Source organism: Mytilus trossulus, chromosome 3 (assembly GCF_036588685.1).
Source record: "Mytilus trossulus isolate FHL-02 chromosome 3, PNRI_Mtr1.1.1.hap1, whole genome shotgun sequence".
Lineage (NCBI taxonomy): Eukaryota > Metazoa > Mollusca > Bivalvia > Mytilida > Mytilidae > Mytilus > Mytilus trossulus.
This window is the reverse complement of record NC_086375.1, coordinates 70,220,884-70,239,468: the sequence shown is the minus strand read 5'-3', so window position 1 is coordinate 70,239,468 and position 18,585 is coordinate 70,220,884. Positions and strand designations below refer to the sequence as shown.

Genomic DNA, 18,585 nt, shown 5'->3' with positions numbered 1-18,585 from the left:
TGACGTCGCCAGATAATTTCAATGTTCCGGCCAAAAACTAAACTTCAACAGAGAGTAGCGTAAAAACTAATAAGGTTGCTAAGGACTTTCTTTGCACCGATGGATTCGTCTTTCATTTTTAAATCGTATATCAATTTTAGAAAAAAATCCATTGTCCAACAAATTAGAAAATCTTGAAAATGTAAAAATATCTGCTAATTTTGATGATTTTCCCTATATATCCTTTGTAATTTTGGTGTATCGTGTAGTTAATTTCAACGGCTCGTATCTCAAAAACGAAAACGGTTACCCCCTTTTTTTATTTCATTTCCTGGTGTAATTTTACAAGCAGAATTCGTATGTGAAATCATGTGTGTAATGATATTTATATTTGTATTTTTGTTATCTATTGGTATGGCATAGTAAAGACAAAAATGCAATATTCCTCTTCGAAAAATAAATAATAAAGATTGTTGTTGCTTGCTTTAAGTAGTAAAGAAAGCAGACAATAATATATCTTCATCGTTTTGTTAACGCAGGTTTGAAAAAGAACTCCAAAGTGTTGAGTTCACACACAAACCACCAGAGGGTATAGTTGACAGGGTTAGTATTTAGAAAATACAAAATTAATACAAACTAATAAGTCTTTTATTAACTCTCTTTTATTATACTGTGTCAGGCCACACCAATTTAATTTCTTGTTCTACGGATTTCTGGACTTCAAAAATTGGGGCGAGCGAGCGATTTGCAAATTTGAATAAAAAAATATTCAATTTGCAAATTTCTGAGGCGAAGCCTTAAAAGTAAAGGCGAGCGACTATAATTTTTTTTTGTAAACATAAAATAGTAGGCTTTGACTATATTTAAACTTGATTTATCACTTGCACCTTGACATTTCATTAATTTTAGAAGTATTTTTCACTGTTCAACAAGAAATAATTAAATCTGGTCTATGTATGTGTGACTGACAATGAGACAATTCTCCATCCAAGTCATAATCAGGTTCAGAACAACCACTTAATGTTATGAATATCCCTTTTATGAGGGTCAATATAAGTTATAATATATTTTTTTTGTTAAACACTTTTAGTACAAGAGGGCAAATTTTTTCCCAAAGAACTATAATATCTATATGGTATCAAATTGTCAAAACATGTCTAAGAATTTTGTAATATTTCTGGACTTAACCACGTTAACACATTTACTTTAACAGTTTAACTGTTTAATATTATTCAAAATAAGTGGACCCCTCTTTTAGAAAAGTTGTTTAAAATATAATGCATTTCTCCTCTTTTTGAGTAAAAAAAAGTTTTCAAAGGTTTTGTAAAGTAGCACTACCGGTAAACAAATCCTTAGTATTTCTATTTTCTTTTCTTCAACAGTAAACATGGTAAAATGACCCCTTTAAGGCCCTTGTCTTAAGGATAACCTAATAAAAACAAACATAGGTTTAAGTACGGTCTTTAACACAGCGCTTTAATTTAGACCAAACAGCAAGCTATAAGGGACCACAACTTAGTATTGTACACAATTCGAACAGGAAAACCAACGATCTAATTTATACTTCCAAACGGGAAAATACCAATGAAACACATCAACAAACGATAACTGCTGAACGACATGTCCCTGAATCAATCAGGACAGGTGCACACACCTGCAGCGGGTATGACCGTCAGCATACATTATAATTGCAGTCGAAGGAAAATCCTTCAGAAATTCTTTGTACTTTATTTTATCAACTTAATTTTAATCACCACATTAAAATATTTGTCGTAAAGCATCCCAACAAATAAACTGACCATTTTCCACATATTAATTTTATCTAATTTTAATTTTTGTCCTTTGGCATGGCATTTTTGCAACAAAAATAACACCACCAAATTGGAAAAAATTCAGGAAAGGGCTTAACGATTTATATATTAAGACTATGTTAGTTCATATGATGAACTACAAAGGTTCCATCACTGAAAATAAGACGTATGCGTAACATGGCTATTGAGTGTTATAAAATTTTATATAAATTGTCACCACCATGCTGACATGATTAAGTTGAATTGAAAGACTGTAAATATAATTTTAGATATTCTAATATTATAAATATACCTAGGGTCCGAACTTCAACCTATGGTAAGAACTCTTGTAAATACACAACTGCTGTTTTATGGAATGATCTACCTGATGATTTTAGAAAAATTGCTAATTTTAGTCAGTTCAAAAATATTTTAAAGTCATGGAATGGAAATGACTGTAAGTGCACAGTTTGTGCAGACTTTTAGTTTATATATAATGCAAATTTATTTACCATCTAGATCATATCCCACTTTTTTCAAATTTTATGCTACGCATTTTTACCAGCTTTTATGCCTAGTTTACACTTATATGCTTTTCGCCTTAATACCTAGCTTATGCTTATATTTTGCTTTTAGTGCTTCATTTTTGTGCTCTGATATTTATTGCGTGTGGACTATATTATGTGTTGTATTGTTATAAATGTTGTATTGTTAAATAATGTCTTATATGTCGGTTAAAAGCTCATTAGAGCTTATGTTTGTCTATGTTTTATATACCATGCCGACTCTAAATAAAGCTTATTTATTTATTTATTTATTTACAAGATTGATCGTTTATATAAATATACAGCGTTAATTTCCATTGTTTAACTTGAGCGTACATTTTAAATGAATAAATTGAATGAAAACTACGGTTTCTTATTGTGCATTGTGATTAAAAGTTTGTATGTATAATTACTTTCATTTGTTTCTTACTGTCTTGAATTGGTCTCGTCGTACTATTGCAAATATTCAATTTCATGACTGCATCAAGTGTTTCTATCAGTTTGCCATAGTGCTATCACATGGTAAGGGTAGAAATTAATGGTTAACCCTAGTTGTAAGTGTTTTAATGTCTTATCTTAATGTTTTAATTTTTTGACATAACTGCACGATCCGATTTTCAATTAACAGTGGTACATGTAAGGTACATTTGTAATCGTCACAAAAAATCCCGCTCAAACTTTTGTCAAAGACGGTTTTAACTTTGAATTGTTGCGAGAGTTTATGTTTTATGTTGAAGGCACTTGTATATATTGACCTGAAATACAAGTACTGTTCCATTGAGTTTAGATACATGTCTTCTGTTTCTGTCCCTGACCCATGTTTTCTGTATTCGGCATGTGTAGTGCATCATGCCATGAGACATTGTTACGTGTACCGTGATGAACTTTTGTGCAGGACTGGTTTGTGGTTTTTTTTACATGGAATTCTGACCAGACTATGACTTTTTGACTCTTGATCTATGCACTTTGGGTGTGTCATCATGATACAGTGTGTTCCTTTGTATATTACCCTGACCTAGACGTATGATTTTAAATTGACCTTGCTTCTGAATATGTAGCATGAAGATGTATTGCCATAAGATTGTGAGTCTTGTGGCACGAGAAACGTTATATGATCTTGACCTTTTCCCTCATTGTACAACTTGCATATTTTGTTTGAAGTATATGGAGAATCGTCTGATTGCACTCATATCCCATATTCTTATATCTATATTAAATATATAGATATATTTGTATGTTTTTAATTGTAAGATCGGTATTATGAATTGGAGTTTGAACTAGTACACATTTTGTTAAGGGGCCATCTGAAGTCCGCCGCCGGGCGAGGGATTTTCTCACTATGTTAAAAACCCATTGGTGACCTTTTAACTCATGTTTGCATTTTTGTCATGTTACTGTCTCTTAAACACATTTCACATTTCCATTCTCAATTTTTGATATGAGGAATGTTTTGATCAAATGAAAACTAAATCTTTTATATTGCCGTGAAAAATTAGAAAGAACATTTACTACTCTAGTAGCACCATGTGCTGCCAGTTGTGATAGCTAGATTATTCAAAATGGTTCAATCATTTTACCTTGGATTTCATTTCATGGACATGTTGATATGGATAGTCTGTTTAAGCATCTTAAAAATCACATGAAGGTATACGCATATCAATAGACTGAACTCAGTGCGAAGAACATTTAAAAAGTACACTTAGACAAAGAGCTCAATCTAGTGAAAAACTTTTTTTATGCTGGTCACTGTCTGTTATCAAACTGCACCGCCATCCTTAAAAAAAATATGCAAGCTAATTCTAATAGAAGTAGAATCCAAAGGAAGTAAATAAACTGTTTACTGAAAGAAATGTACAATATGTCTATGGGCCCCAGATGCCCCTGTCTGTGAAAGGAAAACAAAAGTAACCTTCCACATATAGAAGCAGGATTCACGTAATTTTGACTGTTTAGTGACCATAATCATTGTGTATAAGTTTCAAAACATTTGGTTGATGCAAACTAAAGTAAAAGAACAGAAACGACAACTTAAGCATCTTTCCTATCTTTAGTCTACGTGTTGATATTTGTATCATTAGTACTAGTACCAACTTCATATATATAATAACTCTTGTGTTATGGGGTAATAAGCATTACGTATAAGGTTTATAAAATTTGATTGAGTACAACTTATTTAAAAGAACGAAAACGCAAATTCAGCATTTTCTATGTTTTTAAAGGAATTTGATAACTCTTGAACGGTAAAAGTGACGCTACCAAATTTCAAATTCAATTTTTTGTATGTGGAAATAACCATTGTCCCAGGTTAGGGGGATGTGAAGACCCCATTAACATGTTCAACCCCGCTTTATTCAGTATGCATGTACCTGTCGCAAGTCAGTGGCCTAGATACATTTGTCCATTTCTTTCCTCGTTTGAATTTTGTTTTATCGTGTTTTTTCTATGTTGTGATGTTATAATATTGTTTCATCCGGCTGCAAATGTTTTCACCTGTCCTAAGTCAGGAATCTATGTACAGTAGTTATCGTTTGTTTGTGGAATTTGTACGCTTTTCTCGTTTCTCTTTTTTTTTATTTAGATTAGACCGTTGGTTTTCTCGATTGAATTGTTTTACACTAGTAATTTTGGGGCCCTTTATAGCTTGTGGTTCGGTGAGAACCAAGGCTCCGTGTTGAAGACCGTACATTGACCTTTAATGGTTTACTTTTATAAATTGTTATTTGGATAGAGATTTGTCTCATTGGCACTCATACAACATCATCTATACGTATTTGCTCATTGTTGAAGGCCGTATGGTGACATGTAGTTGTTTTAAATTTATGTGTACTTGGTATCTTCTTTGCCACACAAGGTGAAGGGTGGGGATCCTGCTAGCATGTTTAATCCGCCGCATTCTGTTTGTATGTACCTGTCCCAAGTCAGGATACTCTAATTCATGAATTGTCGTTTCTTTATGTGTTACATATTTGTTTTTGTTCATTTTTTGTACATAATTTGTCCGTTTCTTTTCTCGTTTTAATTGATTTACATTGTCATTTCGGTGCTTTTTATAGCTGACTATGCGGTACGGACTTTGCTCATTGTTGAAGGCCGTAGGATGACTTATAGCTGTTAATTTCTGTGTCATTTAATCTTTTGTGGAGTGTTCTTATTGGCACTCATGACACATCTTTTCTATTTTGTGTATAAGTTTTGTAGCATTTGGTTGGGGCAACTAAAGTTAAAAAAACGGAACCCTTTGTTTTTGACGTTCGGGACGAACGGACTAGAGTAACTCCGTAGTTTATGCCCCTTATCTATGGTACCGACACAGAAGTTCCGACAAGTGTGCTGGTACTACTCATTCCACCAGCACTGTCATTAACACACACACACCAACACAATTTTATTATAAAAATATGCAATCTTAATTTTGATTTGATTCTTTTTGGCGTATAATGATTATATGCATGCCTTAATTTCACAAGTAGTATCAAATTTGACCAATTTATTGTACATATACATTTTTGTTATATTTTATAACTCGTTTTTCAATTAAACTTAAATTGATCATCAATTTCTTTTTATATGTCTTTTAAGATTCCGTTTTGAACAAAACGATTTGTTACATATATACTTCACACGTATTTCTATCAAATCTGACATTATTAGAAAGCAGCTATTAAATAAAATGCATTCGAACTTTACATGTGCATTTAAATATATATGCAAGTCGTCAACTGGTCAAGTGGCTAGATGCATATATCGTTGGCCAATTGAACGACAGGTCTCCAAATTTTGTTGTTTTAAAACGTCTAGAAATATTAACGGAAACAAATAAAGACAGAACGACTGAATTAAATAAAAATAATGTTCGATATAATGTAACATTTCGATTTATTTTTAAAATCTAAACGATGCTTGATTTTATCTAGTTTCCTAATCATTAGAATTAGAAAATAAATACCTTACATCTTCTTTTACCGTCGATCCTGAAATGTTTAATGTTATAAAACAATTTTAGCGTCTTTGACCTACTTTACCTTTTTATTCGGATACTTGTGGTTATCTTCTCCAAGTTCAACGGGAACATTAGAATAATCTAGAATAGAACCCAGATGGAACCAGGAATTCGGGTTGCTATAACCAAATAACCCGGATGTTGAACCAGTTACCATGGTTTCGAACCAAAGAACCAAGGTTCAGAACCAAACAACCCAGATGGAGCCAAGGTTTAGAACCAGAGTGCCCGGATAGAACCTTATTGCATTCGGAATTCTCATGACTTTTTATACCTTCAACGTATTTTGCAAATCATTTATTTATTTAGTATATTTACAAGATTGATCGTTTATATAAATATACAGCGTTAATTTCCATTTTTTAACACGAGCGTACATTTTAAATGAATAAACTGAATCAAAACTACGGTTCCTAGTTTGTGCATTGGGATAAAAAGTTCGCATGTATAATTACTTTCATTTGTTTCTTCCTCTGTCTTGTATTGTTCTCGTCGTACTATTGCAAATATTCAATTTCATGACTGCATCAAGTGTTTCTATCAGTTTACCATAGTGAAATCACATGGTAAGGTTAGAAATTAATGGTAAACCCTAGTTTTAAGATCCGATTTTCAATAAACAGTAGTAAGGTAATGTTATAAAACAATTTTAGCGTCTTTGACCTACTTTATCTTTTCATTCGGCTACTTGCGGTTTTCTTCTCCAAGTTCAACGGGAACATTAGAATGATCTAGATTAGAACCCAGATGGAACCATGAAGTTGGGTTGCTATAACCAAACAACCCGGATGTTGAACCAGTTACCATGGTTTCGACGTACGCTCTCGTTAAACAATGGAAATTAACGCTGTATATTTATATAAACGATCAATCTTGTATACTAAATAAATAAATGATTTGGAAAATACGTTGAATGTATAAAAAGTCATGAGAATTCCGAATGCAATAAGGTTCTATCCGGGCACTCTGGTTCTGAACCTTGGTTCTTTGGTTCGAAACCATGGTAACTGGTTCAACATCCGGGTTGTTTAGTTATAGCAACCCGAATTCCTGGTTTCATCTGGGTTCTATTCTAGATTATTCTAATGTTCCCGTTGAACTTGGAGAAGATAACCACAAGTATCCGAATAAAAAGGTAAAGTAGGTCAAAGACGCTTAAATTGTTTTATAACATTAAACATTTCAGGATCGACGGTAAAAGAAGCTGTAAGGTGAAGCTGTAAGGTATTTATTTTCTCATTCTTATGATTAGTAAACTAGATAAATTTAAAGCATCGTTTAGATTTTAAAAATAAATCGAAATGGTACATTATATCGAACATTATTTTATCTAATTCAGTCGTTCTGTCTTTATTAATTTCCGTTGATATTTCTAGACGTTTTAAAACAACAAAATTTGGAGACCTATCGTTCAATTGGCCAACGATATTATATATATATATATGACGGATATATGCATCTATAGCCACTTGACCAGTTGACGACTTGCATATATATTTAAATGCACATTTAAAGTTCGATGCATTTATTTAATAGCTGCTTTCTAATAATGTCAGATTTGATAGAAATACGTGTGAAGTATATATGTAACAAATCGTTTTGTTCAAAACGGAATCTGAAAAGACATATAAAAAGAAATTGATAATCAATTTAAGTTTAATTGAAAAATAAGTTATAAAATATAACAAAAATGTGTATATGTACAATTTTGTCAAATTTGATACTACTTGTAGAATTAAGGCATGTATATAATCATAATAGGCCAAAAAAGAATCAAATCAAAATGAAGTTTAAACATTTTTATAATAAAATTGTGTGTGTGTGTGTTGGTGTGTGTGTCTGTGTGTGTGTATTAATGACTGTGCTGGTGGAATGAGTAGCACAAGCACACTAGTCAGAACTTCTGTGTTGGTACCATAGAAAAGGGGCATAAACTACGGAGTTACTTTAGTTCATTCGTCCCGAACGTCCCAAAAAAAGGGTTCCGTTCTTTTAACTTTAGTTGCCTCAACCAAATACTACAAAACTTCTACTCAAAAAATAAAAAAAGATGTGTCATGAGTGCCAATAAAAACACTCCACAAAAGACTAAATGACACAGAAATTAACAGCTATAAGTCATCCCACGGCCTTCAACAATGAACAAAGTCCGTACCGTATAGTCAGCTACAAAAACAAATATGATTCACATAAACAAACGACAAATTAAAGTCTCCTGACTTGGGACAGGTACATACACACAGAATGCGACGGATTAAACATGCTAGCAGAATCCCCACCCTTCGCCTTATGTGGAAAAGAAGAACTCTCAACAAGAGACCAAGTAACACAGAAATTAACAACTACATGTCACCATACGGCCTTCAACAATGAGCAAATAGGTATAGAAGATGTTGTATGAGCGCCAATGAGACAAATCTCTATCAAAATAACAATTTATAAAAGTAAACCATTATAGGTCAATGTACGGCCTTCAACACGAAGGCTTGGCTCTCACCGAACCACAAGCTATAAAAGGCCCCAAAATTACTAGTGTAAAACAATTCAATCGAGAAAACCAACGGTCTAATCTAAATTAAAAAAAAGAGAAACGAGGAAAGCGTATAAATTCCACAAACAAACGATAACTACTGTACATCAGATTCCCGACTTAGGACAGGTGCAAACATTTGCAGCCGGATGAAACTATATCATAACATCACAAAATAGAAAAAAAACACGATAAAACGAAATTCAAACGAGGAAAGAAATGCCAAATGGACAAATGTATCTAGGCCACTGACTTGCGACAGGCACATGCATACTGAATAAGGCGGGGTTGGACATGTTAATGGGGTCTTCACCATCTCCCTAACCTGGGACAATGGTTATTTCCACATACGTACAAAAAAAATGAATTTGAAATTTGGTAGCGTCACTTTTACCGTTCAAGAGTTATCATGTTCCTTTAAAACATAGAAAATGCTGAATTTGCGTTTTCGTTCTTTTAAATAAGTTTGACTCAATCAAATTTTATAAACCTTATACGTAATGCTTATTACCCCATAACACAGCTCTATCAAGTTCGATTTTTGGTGGTGTTACTGTTTACCGTTCAAGAGTTATCATGTTTCTTTAAAACATAGAAAATGCTGAATTTGCGTTTTCGTTCTTTTAAATAAGTTTGACTCAATCAAATTTTATAAACCTTATACGTAATGCTTATTACCCCATAACACAGCTCTATCAAGTTCGATTTTTGGTGGTGTTACTGTTCAAGAGTTATTAGATATATGAAGTTGGTACTAGTACTAATGATACAAATATCAACACGTAGACTAGAGATAACCAGTTTTATTTGCTAATTGAAAATTAAGCGGAATAAAATAATTTAAGACAGCAGAGAAGATAATTCTGTTTAATTGGTTATTACTAACCGACTTAAATAAAAGAGTGAGCTATTATTACTGTAAATGTATAATGTCTCTAGTCTGGTCAAAGGGTCAGAGTGTCCTAATTAATTAAACGATAAATTGTTGAAATTAGATAACTTGTTTTCACGTGCAGAGAAATTTCTTTTATGACCAATGCATGACCGGATATCATCTTTCTTATTGGTCAATGGCATTGCGGGTCAGCACGAGTTCACGTGTAAGTGCATTGTGATCACCTCCTTTTATCATCAGCATTTGATGTGTTAACTTGTGATTATTATCAAACAATTTGTTCAAAATTCCCACCCACATACCGCCCTTTATATTATCTTTTGAAGTAGATATGTATCATATGTTTATTTATGGGGCAGGTTTTTCTCCCCACCTTTGCTATTCTTTGTCATTTATTCAATTGACATAATATTAGTTGATGTAATTTCGTAGTAATTATGTATTATTATTTCATATTAAATATGAACTTTTATGTCAAATGTTTTATTTGCAAAATGTATTTTTTGCATTTTATGATTTTGAATAAATGACCTTTTTAATATCAACACGTAGACTAGAGATAGGAAAGATGCTTAAGCTGTTGTTTCTGTTTTTTAACTTTAGTTTGTCTCAACCAAATGTTTTGAAACTTATACACAATGCTTATGGTCACTAAACAGTCAAAATTACGTGAATCCTGTTTCTATTTGTGGAAGTTTACTTGTGTTTTCTTTTCACAAGCAGGGGCATCTGGGGCCCATAGACATATTGTACATTTATTTCAGTAAACGGTTTATTTACTTCCTTTGGATTCTACTATTAGAATTAACTTGCATATTTTTTTTAAGGATGGCGGTGCAGTTTGATAACAGACAGTGACCAGAATAAAAAAGTGTTTCACTAGATTGAGCTCTTTGTCTAAGTGTACTTTGTAAAGGTTCTTCGCACTAAGTTCAGTTTATTTATATGCGTATACCTTCATGTGATTTTTAAGATGCTTAAACAGACTATCCATATCAACATGTCCATGAAATGAAATCCAAGGTAAAATGATTGAACCATTTTGAATTATCTAGTTATCACAACTGGCAGCACATGGTGTTACAGTACTAGAGAAGTAAATGTTCTTTTCTAATTTTTCACGGCAATAAAACGATTAAGTTTTCATTTGAACAAAACATTCTTCATATAAAAAATTGAGAATGGAAATGTGAAATGTGTTTAAGAGACAGTAACATGACAAAAAAGCAAAAAAGCAGTCAAAGGACACCAATGGGTTTTTAACAAAGTGAGAAAATCCCTCGCCCAGCGGCGGACTTTAGATGGTTCCTTAACAAAATGTGCACTAGTTCAAACTCCAATACATAAAACCGATCTTAACTATAATTAAAAAACATACAAATATATCTAATATAGATATAAGAATGTGGGATATGAGTGCAATCAGACGATTCTTCATATACTTCAAACAAAGTTGTACAATAAGGGCAAAGGTCAAGATCATATACAGTTTCTCGTGCCATAAGACTCACCATCTTATCACAATACATCTTCATGCTACATTTTCAGAAGCAAGGTCAATTTAGAATTATACTTCTAGGTCATGAAAATATACAAAGGAACACACTGTATCATGATGACACACCCAAAGTGCATAGGTCGAGAGTCAAAAAGTCATAGTCTGGTCAGGAGTTCCATGTAAAAAAAAACACAAAGCATTCCTGCACGAAAGTTCATCACGGTACACGTAATGTCTCATGGCATGATGCACTACACATGCCGAATACAGAAAACATGGGCCAGGGACAGAAACAGAAGACGTGTATCTAAACTCAATGGAACAGTACTTGTATTTCAGGTCAATATATGCAAGTGCCTTCAACATTCAAGATAAACTCTCGCAACAATTCAATGTTAAAACCGTCTTTCACAAAAGTTTGAGCAGGATTTTTTGCAACGATTACCTTACCACTGTTAATTGAAAATCGGAACGTGCAGTTATTTCAATAAATTAAAACGATAAGATTAGACATTAGAACACTTAAAACTAGGGTTAACCATTAATTTCTAACCTTACCATGGGATAGCACTATGGTAAACTGATAGAAGCACTTCAACGTTTTAACTTTGAATTGTTGCGAGAGTTTATGTTCTATGTTGAAGGCACTTGCATATAGTGACCTGAAATACAAGTACTGTTCCACTGAGTTTAGATACATGTCTTCTGTTTCTGTCCCTGACCTATGTTTGCTGTATTCGGCATGTGTAGTACATCATGCCATGAGACATTGGTACGTGATGAAATTTCGTGCAGGACTGCTTTGTGTTGTTGTTTTTTTGGCATGAAACTCCTGACCAGACTATGACTTTTTGACTCTTGACCTATGCATGTGTGGGTGTATCATCATGATACAGTGTGTTCCTTTGTATATTACCCTGACCTAGAAGTATAATTCTAAATTGACCTTGCTTCTGAATATGTAGCATGAAGATGTATTGTCATAAGATGGTGAGTCTTGTGGCACGAGAAACTTTATATGATCTTGACCTTTGCCCTCATTGTACAACTTGTATATTTTTTTTGAAGTATATGGAGAATCGTCTGATTGCACTCATATCCCATATTTTTATATCTATATTAAATATTTAGATATATTTTTATATTTTTAATTGTAACATCGGTTTTATGTATTGGAGTTTGAACTAGTACATATTTTGTTAAGGGGCCATCTGAAGTCCGCCGCCGGGCGAGGGATTTTCTCACTTTGTTAAAAACCCATTGGTGACCTTTGACTGCTTTTTGCTTTTTTGTCATGTTACTGTCTCTTAAACACATTTCACATTTCCATTCTCAATTTTTGATATGAAGAATGTTTTGATCAAATGAAAACTAAATCTTTTTATTGCTGTGAAAATTAGAAAGAATATTTACTGCTCTAGTAGCACCATGTACTGCAAGTTGTGATAGATTGATACTTCAAAATGGTTCAATCATTTTACCTTGGATTTCATTTGATGGACATGTTGATATGGATAGTCTGTTTAAGCATCTTAAAATCACATGAAGGTATACGCATATCAATGAACTGAACTCAGTGCGAAGAACCTTTAAAGTACACTTAGACAAAGAGCTCAATCTAGTGAAACACTTTTTCATGCTGGTCACTGTCTATTATCAAACTGCACCGCAATCCTAAAAAAAATATGCAAGTTAATTCTAATAGAAGTACAATCCAAAGGAAGTAAATAAACCGTTTACTGAAATAAATGTACAATATGTCTATGGGCCACAGATGCCCCTGCTTGTGAAAAGAAAACACAAGTAAACTCCACATATAGAAACAGGATTCGCGTAATATTGACTGTTAAGTGACCATAAGCATTGTGTATAAGTTTCAAAACATTTGGTTGAGGCAAACTAAAGTTAAAGAACAGAAACAACAGATTAAGCATGATCTTTCCTATCTTTAGTCTACGTGTTGATATGTGTATCATTAGTACTAGTACCAACTTCTTATATCTAATAACTCTTGAACAGTAACACCACCCAATATCGAACTTGATAGAGCTGTGTTATGGGGTAATACGCATTACGTATAAGGTTTATAAATTTGATTGAGTCAAACTTATTTAAAAAAACGAAAACGCAAATTCAGCATTTTCTCTGTTTTTAAAGGAACATGACAACTCTTGAACGGTAAAAGTGACGCTACCAAATTTCAAATTCCTTTTTTTGTATGTGGAAATAACCATTGTCCCAGGTTAGGGAGATGGTGAATACCCCGCTAACATGTTCAACCCCGCCCTATTTAGTATGCATGTGCCAGTCGCAAGTCGGTGGCCTATACATTTGTCCATTGCTTTCCTCGTTTGAATTTCGTTTTATCGTGTTTTTTTCTATGTTGGGATGTTATAATAATGTTTCATCCGGCTGCAAATGTTTGCACCTGTCCTAAGTCAGGAATCTGATGTACAGCTTCATATCTTGACTTACATCTAGAAATTGACAATGAGGGTCGGTTGAAGACAAAACTTTACGACAAAAGAGATGATTTCAGCTTTCCAATTGTGAACTTTCCATTTCTAAGTAGCAACATTCCAGCAGCACCTGCATACGGGGTATATATCTCTCAATTGATACGATATTCCCGTGCTTGCATTTCCTATCATGATTTTCTTGATAGAGGGTTACTGCTCACAAGGAAGCTATTAAATCAAGAGTTCCAAATGGTGAAGTTGAAATCATCCCTTCATAAATTTTACGGACGCCATCACGAGTTGGTTGACCGTTATGGAATAACCGTTTCACAAATGATATCGGATACGTTCCTTACGTCGTAACTACAATCCCCTTCCCTTTCATGAATTTGACCTACCGAATTAGACTATTTACTGGATTTGTAATCACATAAGCAACACGACGGGTGCCGCATGTGGAGCAGGATCTGCTTACCCTTCCGGAGCACCTGAGATCACCCCTAGTTTTTGGTGGGGTTCGTGTTGTTTATTCTTTAGTTTTCTATGTTGTGTCATGTGTACTATTGTTTTTCTGTTTGTCTTTTTTCATTTTTAGCCATGGCGTTGTCAGTTTGTTTTAGATTTATGAGTTTGACTGTCCCTTTGGTATCTTTCGTCCCTCTTTTCTTTTTATATCTCTTTTAAGATTCCGTTTTGAACAAAACGATTTGTTACATATTATATACTTCACACGTATTTCTATCAATTCTGATATAATTACAAAGCAGCTATTAAATAAAATGCATTCGAACTTTAAATGTGCATTTAAATATATATGCAAGTCGTCAACTGGTGAAGTGGTTAGATGCATATATCGTTGGCCAATTGAACGACAGGTCTCCAAATTTTGTTGTTTTAAAACGTCTAGAAATATTAAAGGAAATAAATAAAAACAGAACGACTGAATTAAATAAAATAATGTTCGATATAATGTACCATTTCGATTTATTTTTAAAATCTAAACGATGCTTTAAATTTATCTAGTTTCCTAATCATAAGAATGAGAAAATAAATACCTTACAGCTTCTTTTACCGTCGATCCTGAAATGTTTAATGTTATAAAACAATTTAAGCGTCTTTGACCTACTTTACCTTTTTATTCGGATACTTGTGGTTATCTTCTCCAAGTTCAACGGGAACATTAGAATAATCTAGAATAGAACCCAGATGAAATCAGGAATTCGGGTTGCTATAACTAAACAACCCGGATGTTGAACCAGTTACCATGGTTTCGAACCAAAGAACCAAGGTTCAGAACCAGAGTGCCCGGATAGAACCTTATTGCATTCGGAATTCTCATGACTTTTTATACATTCAACGTATTTTCCAAATCATTTATTTATTTAGTATATTTATATATAATATATAAATATTTATATATAATTAACAACGAACATTTTTGATAAGGAATATAAGTCAGGGGGAAAGAAACCAATGTTTTGTTCTGCTCAGGTATTTCCACTGTTTCGGAGTACTCCCACATGGAATAAATTGGTTTCTTGCTGAAACAAATATTCTCACAGATATTTACAGTATTGTGGGGTGCTTATAGGTTTAAAATCGTTATATAAAGGTTAGACTGCTATTTTAAAAACAAATGTTGAGATCTTTTTATAATATTTACAAAAAAACGGTGCGGGAAATGAACATTATTAGATTTCCGGACGCGGGAAGCGGGAATATAATAAAAAATAAAACAGTTTTGTTTTGAAAAAAATAGGTGAAGGCGGGTCTGTCGAACAAGGAATTGAATTGGTGTGGCCTGACTGGTAACATTTTGAAAATTAAGACAACAATTTAAAAAGTCAAGCAAATGATAATGCACTAAACAATAAGAACTATTAATAATAATGAAAAAATATTGCAGAGAACTGATTTTTTGTAGTGTGAATGTTTATACTTTAATACTACAATATTTTTATAGATGGCATACTATAGTGTAAAAGTTATGCGAAAGACCTTTGATACCCTGAGTGGTTTCAACAGAGGAGAAAGAAACGAGCGTAGATGGGTTTTGTAAGTTTTTGATTTATAGTTTTGTTGTTTCTTGGGACATAACATAATGATAGTTGTGAATGTTATGATACAAAAGGTAAACCATTATTTATTTTAAAGTCAGGAATTAAAACAGCAAGATTTTCTGTTTATTGTTAGTCAGAAATGCATTTCAAATATTCCTTTATTTTATCTGCAAAACAATTAAATTTGATCTTTCTGTATGTTCAACATATGTATGCAAATGAACCATTAACAATATAAGCTCACGAAAAAAGGCAATCCGTCTTCACTGATGATTGAAAGAATGATAATGGAAGAACTTTTGAAATTTTGAAACGTCTTTTTTGTACTTTGTTTTGCAAATATATTTTCGTCTTGTGTATTAATATCTGTATGATACAAAACAATTAAGTGACAATATTATACAACGATCCTCTTTTGCAGTGCAGGCTCTTATTAGATGTTTACTAAAAAAAATGATTGGCTAAAGTTCTTGAAAAAAAGTGCATTCAATCACAAAAAAAATGTTTACAATGATTTAAAATACGTTCCAATTGACACAAATTTTCAATTGATAAAAGCATGAAACAAGAGCATATTTTATAGATCGTTGGTGAAGTTAGAGCATAGCTGTAAATCGTTAAGTTAAAACAAATTGACATTTCTATTTTTTCTTTATAGACGGATATGTTTCCTAGAAACAGTTGATGGTGTCCCGGGTATGGTGGCCGCCATGTTAAGTTATTTAGGTTCTTTTAGACGAATGCAAAGAGATTATGCTTGGATTAATACACTTCTAGGTAAACTTGGTTACACGTTTTTTTTTCTGAAAAATAAATGTGTCTATGACAACGTTAAAATTGAGAATGAAAATATGGAACATGTCAAAAGACAACGACCCGACCAAAGAGAAGGGAGCAACAAATTTACACATATAAAGTTTTCTAAAAAGAATATTATATTGCAATGTAATGTAAATATATTTTTGTTCAGAATTCAGCCTTCTCAGTTCACTTATTATTTAATTAGATTAAATAAAACCGGAAAAATCGAGTCTATTTGTATGGCCACTAGTCTAGTAATACTTTGTTCCCTTATGACTAAATTCATCAATACTTTTCGTTGTAGAAGAAGCAGAAAATGAAAGAATGCACCTCATGACAGCATTGCAGTTACGTGAACCCAGTAATTTATTTAGACTTTGTGTTGTTGGGGCACAAGGTAAATTGTTACTTTTACTTATCTGAATGTTCAATGTGTGCCGGTTTTTTTTTTATCTAAATGCTAAGTGTTTTTGGTTATTTTACCTTTTTGAACTCTCTGTGAAGACTGATATTTTCATCTTTGTTTTTGATGATAAACTTTGTGTGTTTTTGAAGCCACATAGCCGGAAACAAACCCAAAATTTGCTGCAGATAAACACACTACCATGAGAACATGCAGTGTGATATGTCTTTAAACTAAATTTCCACTAACTTAAAGACAATCACTGTTTCTCTATTTTACAATTGAATGGTTAGAATTATTCACATCCGAAATGAGACATTACTCAAGTCATCAGTCATTCATTTTCTTCTGTCTGAAATGTTTGTTATCTCACGTTTAAAAAACATGTTTATATTGTAGGTACTTTTGTGACCATGTTTAGTTTAGCTTACTTAATGAGTCCAAGATTTTGCCACCGTTTTGTTGGATATTTGGAGGAAGAAGCAGTGGTAACATACTCCAAATGCATACAGGTAAATCATGCACATGTTTTGTTACACAATAGTATACATTAAAATTAGATGCAGATGACAAAGACAGATACGACATGAGACAGAGGTTCTTATGTTAGTTGTTCTAATAAAATTGTTGCTTTATGTAGTGAATTCTTATATTGACATTTAAGTAGTTATTTCTCTTGATTTTAACTGTATTTCATGCATGCATGTATGTTCAGTTTAGTAATTTTGTATTGCAATATATCAATTTAAAAAAAAAGAAAACGTGGTATAAATGTAAAAATTCCAATTTACATAACAATTTTCAAAATTACCAGAGCCCTGCCTATAAACTATAAAATTACAAAATATGAAACCATTTAAACGTTAAAAATCATCGTCCTGATTATGATTATGTATTTTTGAACTGTTTATGTTTAAATTGCAGGACATACAAAAGGGTTCAATGCAGCATTGGAAGACACAAGCTGCACCGGAAATTGCAATAAATTACTGGAAGTTACAGGTAAATATGATATATTTTACATTTACCTGGAATGATAAGTAAATACATGATAACAAAGACATATTTTCTTCAAAAAGTTTTAAAATGTATCGATTTCAAAACAAATTGTGAATAATATCAAATATATCTCCAGATAGTAAATATGTCACCAGAATTAACTCCGTTGTTCCTTGACATACTAAAATTAATATTGTTCATTTTCTATCTTTAATCATCTGACTTTGTATGTTCCATTATTTATGTGAACATTTATAATTATAAAATTGTATTTAGTACAGTATTTTATATTTAGAAATATGTTAATAAATTTTCATTATCTTTAGGAGGACTCCACGATGTTGGATGTAATCCTTGCCATTCGTGCAGATGAGGCTCACCACCGGGTGGCAGTCTGCACCAAAAACTTTTTGAACTTCTAGTCCGAAGACCAACATTCTGACATTTTTCTTATTTGGCAAAACATTTTGGCAAAACTAGTCCGAATGAAATTTAACTAGTCTTGGGCTTCGGACTAGTGGCTAACCCTGCAGAATGGGTTGGTCAATCACACTCTAGCTTCATTAAATAAATATGAATACAATCCATATAAACCGGGACAGTGAAAATAACAACCTTATCACAAG

General features: G+C 32.7%; 1 protein-coding gene across 1 annotated transcript; it reads left to right on the top strand.

Moving 5' to 3' along the window:
• Positions 1–16,454: 16,454 nt before the first annotated feature.
• On the top strand, positions 16,455–18,381 carry LOC134711003 (uncharacterized). The gene is made up of 5 exons (XM_063571430.1): positions 16,455–16,533; positions 16,862–16,954; positions 17,360–17,472; positions 17,885–17,962; positions 18,286–18,381. The coding sequence occupies exons 1-5, from the start codon at positions 16,455–16,457 to the stop codon at positions 18,379–18,381; spliced, it is 459 nt and encodes a 152-aa protein (XP_063427500.1).
• The last annotated feature ends 204 nt before the right edge of the window (positions 18,382–18,585 follow it).

What these genes read in the sequence shown, in the direction of transcription:
- LOC134711003 (XM_063571430.1), top strand. Translation starts at nt 16,455, where the DNA reads ATGGTGGCCGCCATGTTAAGTTATTTAGGTTCTTTTAGACGAATGCAA. An exon ending in TTGTGTTGTTGGGGCACAAG is followed by an intron (nt 16,955 to 17,359) that starts GTAAATTGTTAC and finishes TTTATATTGTAG; the next exon opens with GTACTTTTGTGACCATGTTT. An exon ending in CATACTCCAAATGCATACAG is followed by an intron (nt 17,473 to 17,884) that starts GTAAATCATGCA and finishes TTTAAATTGCAG; the next exon opens with GACATACAAAAGGGTTCAAT.